The sequence below is a fragment of the Odocoileus virginianus genome, chromosome 29 (assembly GCF_023699985.2).
Source record: "Odocoileus virginianus isolate 20LAN1187 ecotype Illinois chromosome 29, Ovbor_1.2, whole genome shotgun sequence".
In the NCBI taxonomy this organism is placed as follows: Eukaryota; Metazoa; Chordata; class Mammalia; order Artiodactyla; family Cervidae; genus Odocoileus; species Odocoileus virginianus.
Window position 1 is genome coordinate 14,387,164 of NC_069702.1, and position 17,862 is coordinate 14,405,025.

At 40.5% G+C, this 17,862-nt stretch overlaps 1 protein-coding gene across 2 annotated transcripts in view; it reads left to right on the top strand.

Moving 5' to 3' along the window:
* Window positions 1–9,398, top strand: part of HSD17B11 (hydroxysteroid 17-beta dehydrogenase 11) — a 36,731-nt gene extending 27,333 nt beyond the window's left edge. The window contains exons 6-7 of one of the 2 annotated variants that reach the window (XM_020911594.2): window positions 5,308–5,424; window positions 8,671–9,398. In XM_020911594.2, the coding sequence (XP_020767253.1) occupies window positions 5,308–5,424; window positions 8,671–8,761 (208 nt within the window). In that variant the 3' untranslated portion in view covers window positions 8,762–9,398. The remainder of the gene's footprint in view (window positions 1–5,307; window positions 5,425–8,670) is intronic. The other variant, XM_070458159.1, reaches the window with a different exon arrangement.
* Window positions 9,399–17,862: the final 8,464 nt, after the last annotated feature.

Below are 17,862 nucleotides of genomic sequence, written 5' to 3' on the forward strand. Positions count from 1 at the left end.
ATATTTCTCCCGGCAGTCTGGATTCCAGCTTGTGCTTCATCCAGCCCAGCATTTCTCTTCATATAAGTTAAATAAGCAGGGTGACAATGTACAGCCTTGATGTACTCCTTTTCCTATTTGGAACCAATCTGTTGTTCCATGTCCAGTTCTAACTGTTGCTTCCTGACCTGCATACAGGTTTCTCAAGAGGCAGGTCAGGTGGTCTGGTATTCCCATCTCTTTCAGAATTTTCCACAGTTTGTTGTGATCCACATAGTCAAAAGGTTTGGCATAGTCAATAAAGCAGAAATAGATGTTTTTCTGGAACTCTCTTGCTTTTTCAATGATCCAGCGCTCTTAATCTTGGCCATTATGATAGGAAAAAACAGTGCTTCTATGTGATAGTATATTTTTTATTATTAGAAAGGCTCACAGTCATCTTTTCATGTTTAATAACTCCTATTATCTTCTCTATTTCACCCTGGTTATACAGATCAGACTGCCTTGTACAAGTGCTTAGAAAAATAAGGTTAAGGAAGTTCCCATATGTTCCTGGGTTGTTGAGTGATTTTTTTTTTTTTCATGAAAGTGTTAGATTTTGTTAAATGCTTATTCTGTGCATTGAGATGATCTTGTGGGCTTATCCTTCATTCTATTAATATGGCATATTACATTAACTTATTGCTATATTTGATTTGATGGTATTTTGTTGAGTATATTTGCATCTGTATTCAGAAGAGATATTGGTAGTAGTTTCTAGTGTTATCTTTCTCTGGCTTTAGTAACAGGGTTATTCTGGGCTCATAGAATGAGTTGAGAAGAGTTCTCTCCTCTTCTGTCTTTGGAAAGACTTTGAGAAGGACTGATGTTAATTCTTTAAACTCCAGTAGAGTTCATCATGAAGCCCTCTAGTCCTGGTCTTTGCTGGGAGTTTTTTGGTTACTAGTTGAATCTTTTGTTAAAGCGCTACTCACGTTTTCTATTCCTTCTTGCGTTAGTTTTGGTGCTTTGTGTGTTCCTGGGAATTTGTACATTTAATCTAGCTTATCTAATCTTTGACAAATGGTTATTCATCATATTTTCATAGTCCCTTTTATTTCTGTAAGATTAGTAGTAGTGAACTCGGTAATGAACTCAGTTTTATTCTTGATTTCAGTAGTTTGTCTAATCTCTTTTTTTCTTGGTCAGCAAAAGTTTTGTCAGTCTTGTTGATCTTTTCCAAAGAGCCAGCTTTCGGTTTTATTGAGTCTATTGTTATCTGTTCTCTCATTATGTCTGCTTTAATTTTTATTATTTCCTTTATTTTGCCTTCTTTAGAGTCAGTTCTTTTTTCTGGATTCTTCAGTTGGGAAGTTAGGTTATTGATTTGAGATTTTTTTTTTTTTTTTTTGGCTGCACCCCATGGCTTGTAAGATCGTAGTTCCTTGACCAGGGATCGAACCCAGGCCTCTGGCAGTGGAAGCACAGAGTCCCAACTTGCTGATCTTCTGTCCAGTTGTTCAAACCATTGTTGAAAGTCGGATTAATGTCTCCAGCTCTTATCTTTAAACTGTCCATATCTCTCTTCAATTATGTCACTTTTGCTTCATATATTTTGGGGCACTATTATTAGGTATATGAACACTTTTAAATTAAATGCATTTGCCTTAAATATCTTTTTCTTTTCCATTAGTGATATAAAAATGCCACATAATCTGGATTTATTTGTCAAGAATTTTAAAATGTTTTAAAATGTTTAGACATTGTTTTGAAATGTCTACTCTCCTATGTGTAATATATGTGACAAAATTTGTTTCCTCTAAAAATTTAGCTTTTGTGGGTTCCACAGAAAGATTGGGCTTCCCAGGTGGCACTAGTGGTAAAGAACCCGCCTGCCAATGCAGGAGACATAAGAGACTCAGGTTCAATCCCTAGGTTAGGAAGATCCCCTGCAGGAGGGAATGGCAACCCATTCCAGTATTCTTGCCTGGAGAATCCCATGGCCAGAGGAACCTAGCAGGCTACGGTCCATAGGGTTGGAAAGAGTCAGACATGACTAAAGCGACTTAGCACACACAGAAAAATAATTAGTTTTTCATTGGCTAGTACCATAAAAGGAGAAGGAAATGGCAACCCACTCCAGTACTCTTGCCTGGAAACTCCCATGGGTGGAGGAGCCTGGTAGGCTACAGTCCATGGGGTTGCAAAGAGTCGGACACAACTGAGCGACTTCAGTTTCACTTTTCACTTTCCTGCATTGAGAAGGAAATGGCAACCACTCCAGTATTCTCGCCTGGAGAATCCCAGGGACAGAGGAGCCTAGCAGGCTGCCGTCTATGGGGTCGCGCCGAGTCAGACACGACTGAAGCGATGCAGCAGCAGCAGTACCATAAAAAAGTTGTTATATAAGAAGGTGACAAGTAACATTCATATGGTATAACTATAAGTATTTATATGTACATTTTCCATTTAACCATCATATTACCCGTGGAGTGCTGAAGACAACTTATATTCCTTTGGTGACACCATGCTGGTAATTTGAAATTGGCTATGTTGGGAGTATTCATATCATAGAATATGAAAATGCTACAAAACTGATAATCTGTCCCTTGGAGAGTCAGTTGGTACCACTGCATTATCTCCTTTTTTCCAATTAAGTACAAAACCAAAAAATTTTGGAGAGTAGAGATGTCATCCCCCAAATGATTCAGCTACCTAAGTGGTGAAATTAGATAACCACTCAGGTAATTCTTCTACCTGAAAATACTTTCTCCCTAAGTATTCTTAAGATCCCACATGCATTCTTCTTCTCCACCCCAGCAGATAGGCCTGAAGTGTTTTTGAATAGTTTCAACAAAATCCATTATCTATATTTATTTAATAGGATTTGCAACTCTTGTTAACATTAGACTATTGAGGAAAAGGTATTTCCATATGCTGACATTTTAATGATTTAGGTTTTATTTTGCCAAGAAACTGAATTTTTTCTGGAAGGCTTTTCTTACAGTCTTTTAATATCATGCTATTAGACAGTCTTTAAATTCAATGAAAATTCTTCTGGCAGAGGCTAAGACCTTAGGTAAAGAGATCAAGTAACTAAGAGAGGCTCAGTCAGTCCAACATCACTTGATTGGTAGGTTAGCAAGGCCACAGTGTGAATGAAGACATGTGCTGTACTGTTTACATAGGTGTTTGTGGAATTTGATGGAGCTTGGGAATATGGAATCCTGGTAGCGATAAGCTTGAATTTCCCTCTGAACACTTTTCAAAGCATAAACATCCTTCAGTTTCTAGAATCACCCTGCTTGGCACTATTTATCTGCTAATCCCACAGGCTAAAGGACTGCTTGGTCTTCTTTAAGTTCTCATTGCTTTTCATTGGTGCCTCTATTGGGCCAAAATCCATCACTTTCATTATTACATTTTCTCTGCATTTCATATGTGATATTGTTGCACCAGGGTCCTGGGGTAAACCCAGGATTCTAATAAATGTCCTATTCTGAGAATGAACTTCCTGGTGGCTCAGTGGTAAAGAATCCATCTGCCAGTGCAGGAGACGTGAGTTCCATTCCTGGGTTGGGAAGGTCCCCTGGAGAAGGAAATGGCAACCCACTCCAGTATTCTTGCCTGGGAAATCGCAGGTATAGAGGAGCCCGGCAGGCTACAGTCCATGGGGTTACAAGAGTCTGGACACGACAACACAATGCTGAGAATGAGAAATTATATCACGTGTGATTTAAATTCTGTTTTCCTCCATGTATCCAGTTACCATGCTCACTTTTTTTTTGGCTGTGCTGGGTCTTTGTCGCTGTGTGAGGGCTTCTCTTGTTGCAGAGCATTGGCCCTAAAGCTCGGCAGTCTGATTGTGGTGTGCTGGCTGGGTTACTCAGAGGCATTTGAGATCTTAACACCCCTACCAGGGATTGAACTCACGTCCCCTGCATCGGAAGGTGGATTCTTAACCACTGGACCATCAGGGAAGTCCCCTCATGTTCACTTTTAAGTACATGCTACACTTTCCAGTTTCCCAGTCTTACTTTAGTGCATATTCTTCTTTCTGAATGAACTATTCTGTATTTGTTCCTAAAGAATCTCATTCAATTTGTTTAATTTTGTCCCACTTAACTAGTCACACACATTTAAAATCTGTCCCCCCAAATGTTAGTCATCCAGTTTGATGACATTAGCCAATTTAGTGAGTAAATTTGATTATGTATTTTTTTTCTAAGTCATTAATAAGATGTTAAAAACTCATGGCCAACTCTGGTGCAACTCCAGCCTAAGTGCACCTATTTTAACATCCAGATAACGAAGGTCACTTTTTAGGGACTGCATGCTACTCGGTAGTACATATGCCAGGATGATTACACAGTAAAGATGTAACATGAATGAAGTAACAAAGCTGAAACTTAAAACAAGACTTAGTAAATATAAAGATTCCATATGGAGATCAAGGACTTAGAGCTGGGCATAGTCCTATATTTTAATTTTTCTAATTCTTCAGATATGGTTCACTAAACTGTCTTAATAGAATAATGAAACATATTATGGAATCTGACTTTTTTCCTAAGACTTCTAGAAATTTAAAAATGAAATGTGTCAGTCCTAATCTAGTTAAATTAATTTGAGTCCTAGTTATTCCTATAGTTCTTATTTGCAGAATAAGGACTCTAGTATATCCCCTTTGTAGAGTTGTTGGAAAACTTTAGTGAGATGATCTGTGTAGAATCTTTAACATACTATGCAGAACCTCATAACCACTGTCTCCCTCTTCACTGAAGCCAGGGTAGGCAAGGTGTGAGCTAGGAAGCTGGAAGAAGATGCGAGGAACCTTAGGAAATGCAGACATGCTTTATTCACTAACGGCTGACGCAGCAGCAAGACAGGCATGCTTATTCACTAATGGCTGATGCAGCCGCAAGGGCTGTTCAGATGGTGCTTATAGAGATATACGGAACAATGGTGGCATGTGACCGAGTGAGTACATCATGATGTGTGTGTGCATTGCTATAAATAATCTCAGCTGTTCCATAGCCACGCGGAGTCGTTGTTTACAGGATGTGGGGTGTGAGCAAGAGGACGGGGATGGGGGTGGGCGGGGAGCAAGAGAGACTGGCCATTGCCATCTTGGCTAATTGCTGTTCCCTATAAGCACTGAAGTAAGTGGTTTTGTTTTTGTTGTTATTATTGCCAAAATAGCATTTTTGAGCACCTGTGTTGGGCTGGATGCTAACTATAAGTCGGTTATGTAACGGTTTTTGTATGATAACTTAACATACTCGTTTAACACCAAACCAAAGCTGAAGCCTCAGGGAAATGTTTTGGTTCTGAAGACTACTTCTGTTTCAGCTTGGGACCTACCCTGGAACCTGAGGAAGTGGTAAACAAGCTGATAGATGGGATCCTGACTGAGCAGAAAATGGTATTTGTTCCATCTTCTCTCAGCCTTTTATCACTGATGGAAAAGTAAGTGACAGTGATATTTGTCCCCGTGATGAATTTTTCTATTACATGTTTTTACTCAGATTTAAAGCCAACATTTGATAAAGCACAATTACATGGAATTAAGTTAATAAAGACAATAGGCTTAAGGAAGCCATCCATTTTTAAAACCACATTTGTTAATCATTCAAGCAAGATTGGTATGGGCTTCCCTCCTAGCTCAGTTGGTAAAGAATCCACCTGCAATGCAGGAGACCCTGGTTCGATTCCTGGGTCAGGAAGATCTGCTGGAGAAGGGATAGGCTGCCCACTCCAGCATTCTTAGGCTTCCCTTGTGGCTCAGATGGTAAAGAATCCACTTGTAATGGGGGAGACCTGGGTTCGATCCCTGGGTTGGGAAGATACCCTGGAGAAGGGAAAGGCTACCCACTCCAGTATTCTGGCCTGGAGAATTCCACAGACTGCATATTCATGGGGTCACAAAGAGTTGGACGTGACTGAGCGACTTTCACTTTCAAGATTGAAATAGCAATTAGGTAACTAATTTCTGTAAGTTTTTTTAAAATGTTTTTTTAAGGAAAGAAGTTTGTATGTTTTTGGAAGTCTTATCATAAATGAATGCATATGAAGGAGAGTAATTTTTAAGCATTATTACATAATGGAATTATGTGACATTGATATTGGAGGAGATCATAGTCAAGTTTTAGACATTTATTTTAAATATACCACAGATAATCACTGAGCTCTTACTTTGTGCAAAATTATACTGAAGCATATTGCTAAATAATCTTTTATACTGAAGGAATTGCTGAATTATCTTTTATAATTTTAGAGACCCTTGAGACTTGCTACCTCAGATTTGGCCCATGGACCAGTAGCCTCAGCATCACCTGGAAGTTTGTGTGCAACACAGAATCTCTTGATTCCCTGAATCAGAATTTGCATTTTAGTAAGACCCACAGGTGATCTGTATGCATATTCAAATATGAGAAGGATTTCTTTGGAGCAGTAGCTTTCAACTTTGGTGCCATTGGAATTCACCTGGGAGTTTTAAAAAATGCCAACACCTGACACCTGCTCCCAAGATTTTGATCTAAATGGTCTGTAGTGTGGCCTGGTCTCTGAGAGATACAACCTTCCAGAGACTGTACAATGTACAGTGTACAATTGTACAGCCAATGTACAGCCAAGATTGGAAACTGCTGGTTTAAAGAAGGTCTTGTAACACCCTGCCCTGTTACTTTTATGGGAAGGCTGTGTGTGATGAGGCTGGTTAAGGGCGAAGTGAAGACATGACTTAGGTCAGAGGGGGAAAAGAACTCCCTTGCTGCTTGTCCCTAGAGTCAGGCTTCCGTGACATAGATCACTTGGGAAGTTAGTTTCAAAAATAGATACCTGGATCTTACCTCTAGAGATTTTAATATAAGATGTTTGAGTTGGGATCCAGAAATCTCTTATTTCAACAGGCAGTTGTTGCAGGCATTTGGTTCAAAGATCATACACTGAGAGTTACTGACATAGAGTCAAAAAAAAAAAAAAGTCCACGAGATCAAAAGCACAAGTGGCTTGTGTCAGGTTTTTTAGCCCCTTCTGCTGGGAACTATGGTTGAAGCTACCTTAAAGTTTAGGTAGTAAAGCTCAAGGGTCTTCTTGATAAATAAATGAGTTAAAACCTGTGAAATGTCTCTCATTACACTTGTATTATGTAAGCTCTCAGTGATCAGTCCTTTAAAATGTAACTCTGAGAGAAGGAATTTTGCCTGGTTTTAATCACTGTATCCTCACGCTTTGAAGAGTTAATGGACGCGTTTGCTGTTGTTTAACCACTAAGTCGTGTCTGACTCTTTTAAGACCATGGACTGTAGCCCTCCAGGCTCCTCTGTCCATGGAATTTCCCAGGCAAGAATACTGGAGTGGGTTCCCATTTCCTACTCCGAGGATCTTCCCAGCCCAGAGATCGATCTCAAGTCTCCGGTGTCTCCTGCATTGGCAGATGGATTCTTGATCACTGAGCCACCAGAATTAACAGGACAGGTTGTCACATAGGAGGCACCAAAATGTCTGTTTATTGATTAAATAAATAAAGATTACCTAGACCTTTAGCATAGAGATTCACAGTTTGTGTTCTAGAGTTAGATGAAGCTTTGTGTTTATAACTTGCTCACTGCATGAACATGGATGAGTTATCTAACTTTTTTGAAGCTCCGTTTCTTCATCTGTCATATGGAGACAACAAGACTTTGCAGGGCTGTGAGGAATACAGAATAATGCATTTAAAATATCTAGTATATGATAAAAATACATATTTGTATATTGATGCTACTATCATTGTAATTATCACAGCTATTAATATTGCCCTGATTTTCTTCTGACTGTGAATGTTTGGTGCTCAATTTTCAAACCTTATTTTAATTCCATCTAAGCAGGTGTCTGTATATAGTTGCACTGACTTACATATTCTGTTTAGTTTCTCTCAGACTCATTGGAATATGACAAGTTCCTATCCTACAGTCTTAAATGTAGGGTAGGGAGAAAAAAAATTAAACCTACCATGTGTCCATCACTGTTTAAAATTGTTATATATTTTTTTAATTTGTTTATTTTTAATTGGTGGATAATTGCTTGACAGTACTGTGTTGGTTTCTGTTATACACCAACATGAGCCAGCATTTTATGTTAACACATCAATTCTTTACAAGAACACTGTGGCATAGGTGCTAATTCTTTTGTTTATATAGAAGGAATTTAAGCTTTTTGGTTAAATAACTTGTTCAGTACTATGTTCAAAACTAAGTACATTGTCTGCATTTTCTTTTAGCAATTCTGCTTCTTTGATATCTCAGTGGAACATTTTAATAGTTTCTGAATTACAAAGTATAAAGTTAGTTCCTATTCTTACTTCCTTTCCAATGTCAGGTTTCTTTTTTTAAGAGCCTTTAGCATCTGAACTATTCAGTTCTATATACCTTGTCTTTTAGATATTTTTAAAAATATTCCAGTATATTTATTTTGAAGGCTAAATCTTTCAAGTCACTCTTACCCTAAAGAGGCCTAAACCTCTTCTCTTTTCCTTTTCAAGAGGAATTGTATTTCTTTGGAAAGAACACATAATAGTGACCCAGAGTTAACGTTCTTCATCTTATTTAACATGGGCGTGATATATGATAAATATAAGTATTCTGTTTTTTTTTAATATAAGTATTCTTAAAGATATTTTACAAATGTACTTAATATTAATTTCCTAATTATTTTTATGTATCTTTCTTTTAGGATGCTTCCTGAGCGTTTCGAGGCAATTTTAAGACGAAAGATTGATATTAGGTTTGATGCAGTTATTGGATATAAAATGAAAGGAAAATAAGTGCTTAAGTTTCTGAAAAACTGATTTACCAGGTTCAGGTTGATTTCATCTAATATTAGTCAGAATTTTACTGTTTTTAAAAGTATCTGCTTTTCCTAATTGACTTATTTTTCTTCATATCACCTTTTGAGGCTCTGGCAGGTCCTAATTTCATGTAATACACAGAAATATATTAGGAACTGATTTTGTGGGGAATTGGAGAAAAAGAGATACAATTTTATAATAATTTCTAAGATTTTGTGACTCATTGAAGGCTTTGCAAGGTACGTAATGTGAATATTTAATGTATATTTTTATTTTTAATTACATTCAACTTTTATATAATTCACCTTCCCTTTTCTATTCTACATAAGAAACAGAAATTTCAAGCTTGCTAAATGTAATGAAGAACTGTATCTAGTGGCATTTCAAATGAATTTCATGTGATGTAAGAAATACTGCCGAAACATTTTATCCTACACCTTACTACTCTGTTTTCTAAGAAATACCTCATATTCCCATGTCAGACATTTCAGTGCAGGGAAAATGGAGATAAATGTGTGTTGCAAATATAAAAGCATCATTGGGATTTGAGACAAAGAATTGGGAAAATGTATCCATAAGTGGCAGCAATAATAAATGAACTCAGCCTTTGGTCTTTCTGTCTTTTTATTTTGAGCAGAACACAGCTTAACCATCAAATGAAAGGAAAATGGATTATGTAATCACAGTCTTTTATTTATTTTTTTCCTCTTAGTATCTGGGAATTTGTTTAAGGAAAGTTGGAGTGGGTTGCCATTTCCTTCTCCACTAACACACACATACTATAGGTTCTATAACATATAAGGAAATTTCAACTGAGGTATCATTTCTACAATAAATTTCTCCCTCTTTCTCATCATCCAACTTCTTTGAATACAGAGAATCAAAACACAATTACTGTCAAACTATATTCTATGTTTAATTGATGTAAATACATATCTGAATCAAAAATACCTGCTTTCCAAAAACATCATTATATTTGAATGAGATCCTATCATGTTAACAGAGAAAGACACTAGAAGGTGGAGAGTCTGTTATACTCATCTAACTCATTTTGAAATTGATTGTTTATTCTTTTGATTACTTGTTCCAGGTTGCCAAGCAGCAATTTTCAGCAGACTAGGAGAAAGCCTTTACTGAAGTTTCAGTAAAAGAACTGAGGCCCAAAATGTACTAAGTTTCCACTTTCATAATAAACATGCTTTGGCTTTTAACACAAAATCCTTGGATGAATTTTGGCATTGACCATTGTGAGAAATAAATACTACTTGTCTCTTCTGCAGGGTACTTCTTGGATATTATGCTGACAGAATGGTAATCAGTCCCTTTTATTGAATGCTAGCCACATCCTAGGCACACTTTGCCATTTAATCTCCCAACAATCCTGTGTCATAGGCAGTAGTGAGGAGGTTCCCAGAAGAACCTCAGAGGCTGGAAGGTGAAGGAATGCAGCAGGGGTTCTGAATGTTGTTCCCTGCGTAATTTTATTTTAAAAGCTTGCTTCAGTTCACCAACATCAGGCAATTCCTGCTGTGACTCTAAGTCTGAAGACTTTTCTCTGTTATTTGAATGAAGTTAGTCCTAACTCTGATGGCCTCCCTGGTGGCTTGGTGGTAAGGAACCCGCCTGCCAATGCAGGAGATGTAAGAGATGCAGGTTCGATCCCTGGGTCAGGAAGATCCCCTGGAGAAGGAAAGTTGGAGTGGGTTGCCATTTCCTTCTCCACTAACTAATTGTAACCCACTCCAGTATTCTTGCCTGAGAAATCCCACAGACAGAGGAGTCTGATGGGCAACAGTCCATGGGATCACAGAGACGGATATGACTGAAGCTACTGAAAAGCATCAGCCCTAACTCTGAATCTACTCAACAGTTTAATGGGAAAATCTGTTTCGGCCATCAACCAGGCTACTTGTAAGGGTCATGCCAAAATCCAAAAGGCTTACTTTGTTTTGAGATGAAAGGGAAAGACTCCTAATTGTCAACTGTCATGGTACCCTGTGGTTGTAACTAGGACCTTGATGACTGACAGCTCTCTCCTTTGCAGAGTGCAGAAATCCTGACTGTGCCACGGAGCTCTCCTCCCTGCACACCTTTCTCTGAGCTCTTGCTATCATGCTGGGCCCTGCCATGGGACAGCTGGGACTCACCAGCCTCTCTCCTATTCCCTTTGAGAATATTCCCATGCTTACTTCATAAGCACTCTTTTTCACTTCCCCCCAAAGCCTTGCCCCCACCCCGTACTACCATTCTCACTTGCCAGAAATCTACACTTCTTAATGAAAATGAGGTCTGGAAATAGTAGGGAATCAGGCCAAAGAAAAGGATTGAGATTGACCCTCAGGACCTCCTCAACATCAATTTGGCTGATGAGTAAATGGCTAATAAGTATCTTACTCAGGGAAGGGGAGCAATTAAGAGCTTCCTCTGTCAGACTGGGTGATAGATTTGCATGTGCATGCTTGCTAAGTCATGTCTGACATTGTACAACCCCATGAACAGTAGCCTTCCGGGCTCCTCTGTCTGTGGAATTTTCTAGGCAAGAACACTGGAGTGGGTTGCCATGCCCTCCTCCAGGGGATCTTCCCAACCCAGGGATCAAATCCACATCTCTTCCATGTTCTTCATTGGCAGGCAGATTCTTTACCACTAGCTTTGCCTGAAAAGCCCAGTCTACATTGGAATCAAATCCTTCTCCCAAATAGATAGGAATTTCTACGTGATCTGAGAGCCAATTTGACCAAATTTTTTTTTCTTTTTCTTTCTTCGTTTTTGGTGGGTTTTTTTTTTTTTTTTTTTTGTCTAGGGATGACTAGGTCAACTTCAGAATTGTAGAGATGTACGCGTCCCTGTAATTACAGGCACTCTACTATTGCAAAAAGAGCACTTGGTCCTTCTAATTCAAGCTAGCTATTCTGGAACCTTGGTTTCTTCATCTATAAAAGGATTGACTTAGATAACATAGTTTCCTAGATTATCTCCAGTTCCAGTTAAACAGATCTTTAAAATTCAACACATGCAGAACCTAGCCTCCTCTCAACAGTCTGTGTTCCCTAACAAAGAATGACACTTTTAACAAGTGTCCAAGCCCAAAACCTGGTGCTATTTTTGCCTCCTTTCTTTCCCTCACTTTTATCTCTCTCAAATTCTTATCCCCAGAACTCACATTCAATATCAATCACCATTCCCACATGTATATTTCCAGCCTGAATCTTCCCTCTGAACACCAAAAAGACATCCAAATACCTTCTTGATATCTCTGCCTGTATGGCCAATAAGCGTTTCAAGGTAGCATTACAGTGAACTTTTCACATGACCCCAAACCTGCTCCAAACCCCATTACTCGTTAATCCAGTTACTCGGGCCAAAAAGATTTGCATCATCCTTGACATCCATTAAAAAAGAACTATTATTTGCTCTACCTTGAAAACACATCCAGAATTCTGTCACCTCTTAGCATCCCCGCTGCTAATTTGCGTACGTGTTCAGTCGTGTCTGACTCTTTGATACCTTATGGGATTTTCCAGGCAAGAATACTGACATGAGTTGCCATTTCCTCCTCCAGGAGACCTTCCTGACCCAGGGAATCAAACCCAAGTCTCCTGCATTGCAGGCGGACTCTTTACCTCTGAGTCTCCGGGAAGCACCACCCCCCACCACTGCTGCCCCCTAACCCAAGTCACCATCACCTCTTGTTCCCCTTTCTGCTAGTCCCAACACAGTAGCCAGATGATTCTTTAAAATATGAGATCCTGTCATGCTTCAGCTGTATATCTTTCATTAGCTTCTCATCTGAAACATAAATCTAAAGTCCTTTCTATGACCAACAAGGCCATCTGTGGTCCAGTCTTCTTACCTGCCCCCTTATTGCCTGATTTGTCAGGGTTCTCCAAAGAACCATAACCAGTAGGAAGCTTTACATATGTATATACACAACTGGCAGAGAGAGGGTGGGGACGGAGAGAACGGGTTTCAAGGAATTGAGGGATTGGCTCACATGATGGTGGTAGCTATAAAATCTGAAATTTGTAGGGGAAGCTGGCAGGCTGGAAACTCTTTAACAGAAGTTTTTTGTTTTGTTTTTTTAATTTTAATGAGTTTATTTTATTTTTGACTGCATTAAATCTTTGTTTCTGCCCAAGGGCTTTCTCTAGTTGCAGTGATCAGGGTCTACTCTTGAGCTGTGATGCACGGGCTTCTTTTCACAGCGGCTTCTCTGGTTGTGGAGCACAGGCTTTAAAGGGCATGCAGGCTTTAGTAGTTGTCATCCACAGGCTTAGTTGTTCTGAGTCATGTGGGAGCCTCCCAGACCAGGGATCGAACCCATGGCCTCTGCACCGGCAGGTAGATTCTTAACCGCTGGACCACCAGGGAAGTTTCTCTTGGGCAGATGTTGGTGTTGCAGTCTTGAGGCAGCATTTATTCTTACTCAGGATGTGTTCATTCAGTCTGCTATAACAGACTGCCGCAGACTGACTGAAAAAAGTCGCTCAGTCGTGTCCAACTCTTTGCGACCCCATGGGGTATACGGACCATGGAATCCTCCAGGCCAGAATACTGGAGTGCGTAGCCTTTCCCTTCTCTAGGGGATCTTCCCAACCCAGGGATCGAACCCAAGTCTTCCACATTGCAGGCAGATTCTTTACCAGCTGAGCCACCAGGGAAGCCCAGGAATACTGGAGGGGGTAGCGTATTCCTTCTCCAGCGAATCTTCCCGACCTAGGAATGAACTGGGGTCTCCTGCATTGCAGGCAGATTCTTCACCAACTGAGCTATCAGGGAAGCCCACCACAGACTGGGTGCCTTATAAATAACAGGAAGTTATTGTCTTCTCAATAGTTAAAAAAAAAAATTCCACCTGCTGGAGATGTGAGTTCAGTCCCTGGGTCGGGAAGATCCCCTGGAGGAGAAAACAGCAACCCACTCCAGGATTCTTGCCTGGAGAATCCCATGGACAGAGGAGCCTGGTGGGCTACAGTCCATGGGGTCGCAAAGAGTCGGACACGACTGAAGCAACTAAGTATGCATGCGCGTTCTTCACAGTTCTGGAACCTGGAAGTCTAAGATCAAGACACCAGCAGATTAGGTGTCTGGTGAGAGCCTGCTTCCTGGTTCTCAGCCAGCCAGCCTGCCTGCCTTCTCTCTGTGTCCTCACAGGACAGAAGGGGAAGGGGAGCTCTCTGAGGTCTCTCTTGTGAGACACCATTCCCCTTCGTGAGGGCTTTACCTTCCTGAACTAATCACCTCCCCAAGGCCCCAAGATGTGGTGTGAATTCTTTTGTGCTATGATTCCTACTCACCTTGTGTGAAACTCGTAGGATTTAAGCTTTGTTAGGTAGTTCAAAATGGAGTCACAATGGCCAGTGTCAACTTCAGTGTTAATTGTTTTGAAATGTCCAGTATAGATCTGCAAATGCCGCCTTAGAGGGATAAATTGAGTGTTGCTTTACTTTTCTTAATTATCTATTTATCTATTTGGCTGCACCAAGTCTTAGCTGTGGGGTGCAGAATTTTTTTAGTTGCAGTATGTGGGATCTAGTTCCCTGACCAGGAATCGAGCCCGGGCCCCATGCCCTGGGTCGCAGAGCCTTAGCCATTGAACCACCAGAGAAGTCCCAAGTGTTGCTTTAAATAAGTAAACTGCTGGGCAATATCTATGGAAGGGCTTCACTGAAACAGAAGGAGTAACTGATGGAGACAAAACTCCATGGGGTGTAACCATGACACCCCACTGGCAGACTCCTTAAAATAGCCCACTGAGGGACTTCCCTAGTGGTCCAGTGGTTAAGACTCTCCTGCCCCAATGCAGGGAGCTCGGGTTCAATCCCTGTTTAGGGAACTGAGATCCTACATGATTCGTGGCCGAAAAATAAAAATAAGCCCACTGAGACAAGTGACTGAAGGCTCTTTACCAGGGGACCCAACTCCTCCTGCTAAGAGCTGTTCTAGACGAACAGCCACAGGAGGCTCCATCAGAAGAGAAGGGAGCTATCTGTTCACAGCCTGTCTGAGGACCAGAGACCACTGCTCATGCTGAGACGACTCCTCCCCAGACTTCTTCTGGGGGCTCTTAACCCCCTTTCCTATTTTCCCTACCTTGACTAACCTATTGAGGCAGAAATTGTTAGGTGGTCAGTGTAGGGTTGAGGGCCTCGGTTCTTTTCCTAATTTCAACTCGTTCTCTCACATAAACGTTTGCTCCATTAGCCCAAAGCTATATTTGTTGTTCCAGTTTCAAGGCATTCAGAGGAATGCCTCCCTGGTCTGGAGGGTCATGAAACATTCAGACCCAGAACAAAACAATCATTAACTACTGCCCAGTTTATCAAGGAGAAGAACTCCAGGTGGACCATTAACTCTAAAACATTCATCTGGTCCCTAAATAATGGTCTGGGGTCTTGAGAAAGGGTCAAGGGATGGCACCACAATGTGGGGGAAACTGAGAAACTGGGAACCAAAAGAAAACCATAAAAATGATAAACTGGACGTTGCAAAAAACTGGTCAGAAATTACATGCATCAGGCCCCAAGCCAACCAAAAACAAACAGATCAATTCTAACAAAGATACAAGCTGCTGTTATTCCCACCTTTGGGGGCTCTTTGCCCCCTCTCAGTATCTATGCTGAGCGCTTTGTAGCTCTGTCTTCTAAAATAAAACTTTGCCTATGTGAGTGTATGCAAGTTTTTAAAGTTCATTCCTCAGCTCCGTGAGCAGAACTCAGTTTCCTGTTTCACTACTGTGTGCAACACTTGAGTGATTTGTGAATTGATTAATTAATATTAGTTACATTTTGAATAGTTTCGATCCCATGATTTGTCCCTGGCCTTATTGCTGGACTCTGAGATAAACACCCCACTTCCAAATACCATTACATTGGAAATTAGATCGCAACTTGTGAACCTCAGAGGAACACGTACAGTCTACAGTGCAGAGAAAGCTAGTTTTGCTTTCAAAGTCTTGTAACAGATGTGGTGAAGCCCATCCACATTATCAAGAACAGTTTCCTTTTGCTTAAAGACTACTGATTGTAGATGTTAACCACATCTACAAAATACCTTCACAGCAACACCTAGATTAACGTTTGATTGAATAATGGAACTGTAGTCTAACCATGTTGACCTAGAAAACTAACCATCACACTACCCTCACCCTCTTGGAATTCATTCCAGCTACACTGGTTCACTGATGGTTCTCAACCCACAAGACATGTTCCCATTTCAAGACCTTTGTACGTTAGTCTTTTCTCTCCAGAATTTCTTCTTCCAGATAGTCACATAGCTAACTCCCTGTTTCCTTTAAGTCTCTTTCCTTAGGTATTTTCAGAATTTCTCATGCTATACCTAAATCTGCAACCCTGCCTACACCGCCTACACACATTTCCATTTCTCCTTCTTTTCTCCGATTTTCTCCTTCTTTTCTCTGATTTTCTTCTTGACACTTATCATTATGCCCATGCTACATATGTTGCTTATTTATGTCCTTTTAAAAAGTTACTTGTTTATTTGACTGTGCCAGGTTTTAGGTGTATAATGTGGGCTCTTCAATCTTCATTGTGGTATCTAGTTCCCTGACCAAGCATCAAACCCCAGCCCCCTGCATTGGGAGTATAGAGTCTTGGCCACTGGACCACATGGGAAATCCTATTTATGCTCTTTATTGTCAACATTGCCTCTAGACCATAAGCTTCCCAAGGGAAGTGATTTGTTTTTATGTATTTTATTCATTGCTGTACTCCCCCCAATGCCTAGAATAGCCCATAAAATATACCAAGTATTTCATGTATACTTATTAAGTGAATGCGTATTTCTTCCATTATTCTAGCTCCTAAACATCTCCTTTGCTGGCACCCTCATTCGGACCACCATCATTTCTGGCCTGGATTACTGAAAAGCCTCCTACCTAGTCTCCCTCCATCTCTTTTGTCCTTTTTCCAATCCTTTTTCCAGCCTGCAGCATTTCTAAATCTGATGATGGCAGTCTCCTACTAAAGCCCTCACTGTTGCTAAGACTTTGAGAGACTGAGCCTTTGCTATCTATCTTCTCTTTACCCCACACTCAGTGCTCCAAGGCAGAACTTCTTGTTCATTGAATGTGCCGTGATCTCTCCCCTCCTGGCTCCTGCACACATGGTTTCCTATATCTGGATTATTCACCATCCAACCCCTGCTCACCATTTATGGCTCACCTTTCACCCCCATCTTCAGGACTGAATGATTTGCCCTTCCTGTGGGCTCACGTAGCTCCTTATATTAAGAACTGTCACAGCCCTTTTTTATCAATACCGAGTGGTACAGTAAAAGTGCAAAACAGTTTCATACTCCCAAGGAAATGGGTAGCCAGAAAACAGAGGCAGTCTGTTTAACCTGACAGATATGAAAGACAGGATGGCAAACAGGGATGGGGTAGACAAAGAGTTCACTGAATATTTTTACTATGGAAGAAATCAAAGTATGTTGAAGAGCTGTAACACTGAAAAAAACAAAAACAACAACAACAAAAAACAAAGTATGTTGAAAATCAAAAGAGTCAGGCCCTGTAGGCAGGAAGAGTGGAATTATCAGGGAAAGAATAATGGGAGGAACAAGGAAAGATGGCATGTGTGCTAAGTCATGCTAAGTCACCTCACTCACGTCCAACTCTTTTTGACCCTGTGGACTATAGCCTACCAGTCTTCTCTGTCCACGGGATTCTCCAGACAAGAATATTGGAGTAGGTTGCCATTTCCTCCTCCAGGGGATCTTCCCGACCCAGGGATCTAACCCACATCTCCTGCATTGGCAGGAGGGTTCTTTGCCACTAAGCCACCTGGGAAAGATGGTGGAGAGGCAAACTACAGTGATCAGGAGCATTTCTTTGTTACTCTAGGGAAAGAAGCAAGACTGATGTGTAGAGATGAGGTGAAAGGTTTTATAAACCAAAAATATTCTGAGGCTGTATATGAGGTCTGAATTAGGGATTTGTTTGCGGCCTCAAGGTAAGTTTATATGATCTTTAAGACTACCTAATTCTGCTTTATCAATTTGGCAGTATACAGAATCCTGGATGATGAACTAATGAACCTTCCAGAAACATCAAGAAA